At 34.6% G+C, this 3,193-nt stretch overlaps 1 protein-coding gene and 1 long non-coding RNA gene across 2 annotated transcripts; one reads left to right on the top strand and one right to left on the bottom strand.

Annotated features, from left to right (window-relative positions):
* LOC131437872 (DNA-directed RNA polymerases I, II, and III subunit RPABC3) lies at positions 1–850 on the top strand. The gene is made up of 2 exons (XM_058607511.1): positions 1–499; positions 559–850. The coding sequence occupies exons 1-2, from the start codon at positions 289–291 to the stop codon at positions 798–800; spliced, it is 453 nt and encodes a 150-aa protein (XP_058463494.1). The 5' UTR covers positions 1–288; the 3' UTR covers positions 801–850.
* A 650-nt stretch (positions 851–1,500) lies between these two features.
* On the bottom strand, positions 1,501–2,622 carry LOC131437873 (uncharacterized). Its single transcript, XR_009230839.1, has 3 exons — positions 2,398–2,622; positions 2,052–2,234; positions 1,501–1,831 (listed from the first exon to the last, which is right to left on the bottom strand). It is a non-coding gene; the product is annotated as an uncharacterized LOC131437873 (long non-coding RNA).
* Positions 2,623–3,193: the final 571 nt, after the last annotated feature.

Raw genomic sequence — 3,193 nt, forward strand, 5'->3', positions numbered from 1 at the left:
ATACCTGGCAACGTTGATATGGATCAACCTGGTCTGTGAAACGGAAAAAAGGGAAAAAATGAAAATGATTGTAAACATTTTTGACCGACACGCGAAACTATTGCCAGTATTCCTCGGAATAAATTGTTCTCTGTTGACCAACTGATATTATCTTTATGAAACTGAAGTTAGTATTCTTAGCATCTGATTGACCATTATTCCTTCGAAAAACAGATCGAAGCAAGTGAGCATAAATAGCGAAGTTCGATAACCTCAAAATAAGTGAATTGCCAGAAAGAGTTCAGAGAAATGTCCGGAATTTTGTTCGAGGATATTTTTAATGTCAAGGATATGGACCCGGAAGGTAAAAAATTTGATCGATGTAGTAGATTACACTGCGAATCTGAATCCTTCAAAATGGATTTGATACTTGACATCAATTCGTGGTTGTACCCAATGGAGCTGGGTGATAAGTTTCGACTCGTTCTGGCCACAACATTACACGAGGATGGAACTCCTGGTATAGTGCAATACAATTGAATATACAATAGAGACTTACACATTTTTTTTTTATATCAGCGAGTATGGAATACAATGCAGCGGAAATTGAAGGCTCCCGGGCTGATAGTTTTGAGTATGTTATGTTTGGGAAAGTTTACCGAATCGAAGGTGACGACGCTCAATCCGAATCTGCTAATCGACTATCTGCCTACGTCTCTTTTGGAGGATTGTTGATGCGACTGCAGGGAGACGCGAACAATTTGCACGGGTTCGAAATTGATCAGAATATGTATTTGCTTATGAAAAAACTTGCTTTCTAGATTAAGATTTTAGACTGCTATCAATAAAGATTCGTAACAAATCACTCAGACTTATGTCGTTTTCGTTTTTAAATTGCACTACACCGGTGTAGCTGAGGTTGTACTGAAATCGATCGTTTTTACCAATGGCACTACACTTTTTCTGCGCCGATACCACTGCTGTGGCACTCATTAAAAGTTCGGTGTAGCTCTGTGCAATGGAATCGTTGCTTGTAGTCAAGAGTTACTCTTTATGTTTTCATTTTCGTTCGTTTATTCATGGCTTTTGTGTAGTGCAAATTGTAAACGAAAACTATTAATTTTATTTAATACTTATTTTACGATTTCCAAAACTTTGTAGAGAAGCCAAATGTTTAAGATGAGATTTCCAAAAATCAAAATGGTAACTATTGTGGCCGTGACTGTGCTGTAAATAGTTTCAATGAGATCTTAGCAGATATGCTGAAGGTTAAAATTACCAAAAGCAGGTGATTGGATGTAATGATGATTGGGTAGGATTTTGATCCATTTCAGTTGATTACTGTTTGGTGTGACTAATTTTATGACGACTGAAACGCTTTGCTTACTAGATCTCTACTTGTAATAATATGAAATAGAACCTATTTTTCTACAGTTTTACTGAATAGAAAATCAAAAGCATTTCAAAGCGAGTTTAAGTGCTCCCATTTTTTATTGAATACTAAATAAAAAACAACTGTAGTAAAAGTAAAGGGCTCGGTTTATTTTCACATATGTTTATATAAACATTTTTAAAATATCGCGATTGATTCACGCCGTTTGGGTGGGTTTAAATGGAGACAAAAATGTCTCATACTTGTAGACTGGTTTCGTATTTATGAATAATTAAGATAATTTAATATCTACCTAGCGTCGAGGATTTATTTAAAATTCAATTGGAGATACTTCGACCATTTATTCGAGATGTGATGCTAGTAGAACAAATACAAATATCAAAATAGTTTTTTTCTGTTTCGTTTCATTTGTAATAATTTAAGCCATTGAAGTGAACTGTTGTAGTGAATATCTGTAATCTGTAATATTGTTTTAAAATGTATGCTATTTAAGATAATCACCTCTATTCTGTATTTCGATCAAATCGGATTGCTTCGATTTGTAATTCGATTGAATGATGCTTATGTATGGAAAATTCGAACTCGATCGAGATACAGAATGAAAAATTTCGCATTCGATCGAAATAATCCGATTTGAACGAAATGCAGAATCGGGATGAATATTATTCAGCTAACTTACCGTATTCTCATCGTTCAAATTCAATGAAATTAGTCGTCTAGCTTTTTGATACCATCCTTTATTCCATACTTGATCTGATCACCAGTCTTTTTGATAAAGTTCCCTACCTCGGGAGCTGAGTCATCGACGTTGAATACACCATAGTAGATAGCGACAGCGATCGCGATCGCGAATATGAGACAGCTTCAAGCGGTCGAATAATTTAGAAATTAGCAAAATGTTAGAATATGCAATTCTGTCGTTTATCTTTTGCAGGCGTGTGAAATAAATTGTGAGAAATTTTTATATTCAACCCAACTTGATTAGGTTTAACCGTGCATAGCAGAAAGAGATGGGAGATAATTACCATACAAAGATAGTTCCACAGGTCGAACACATCTTGGAAGCAAAAGATTTCAATGTTTTGCGCTAAATATCGCGTCACTAGATTGTTTTTTATCTACAAATAGTAAATTAATTCGATAGAATTAAACTATAATTGCTAATGATTGACAACTGGAAGCAATTAGAATGTAATCCAATAAAAACAAACAAACAGCAAACGAACAACCGAACGAGCATACGACGAAATACGAAATGATTACGATTTTGCTTTCTATTCACGTTCCGTCCGAAGTAGTAAATATCAAACAGCACACAAACACATTGAAACTTATCGCAGTTAGTTCAAACTCTCACGTAACTGTTATATTATTCAGTTCTGTGGCTCTCAAGCGAAATCAAGTAAACGAAATAGTTGATTTCACTCTAAATAATGTCACTTATTTCAGCGTTTCTCGTGTGTATTATGTCGAAAATTTTGTCGTGAATACGACTTACTTTACTGGCGCCTTTTCAAAATTTACCCTGTACACGAATGGGCTGAACTTTATAGCGAGAATTATTTTTGTCATTTTTAATGATGACTAAGTAATGATGTATTTAAAATTTGATAGAAATCTCGTCATTACTTCACCATTACACGTTTATTAAAATGATATTATTTTTTAGTATTGACATTTTTAATGAATCGTGTAAGGTATACAGCGTAAAACGCTCAGGTCGTCCTCTCTTATTTCACGCGTTTTTTTTTTAGAACGGCCAATAAGCCATCCATCAACATTCACTTTGAAAAGTAATTTCGAATGACTCGGCACTCGCTG

Source organism: Malaya genurostris, chromosome 3 (assembly GCF_030247185.1).
Source record: "Malaya genurostris strain Urasoe2022 chromosome 3, Malgen_1.1, whole genome shotgun sequence".
Lineage (NCBI taxonomy): Eukaryota > Metazoa > Arthropoda > Insecta > Diptera > Culicidae > Malaya > Malaya genurostris.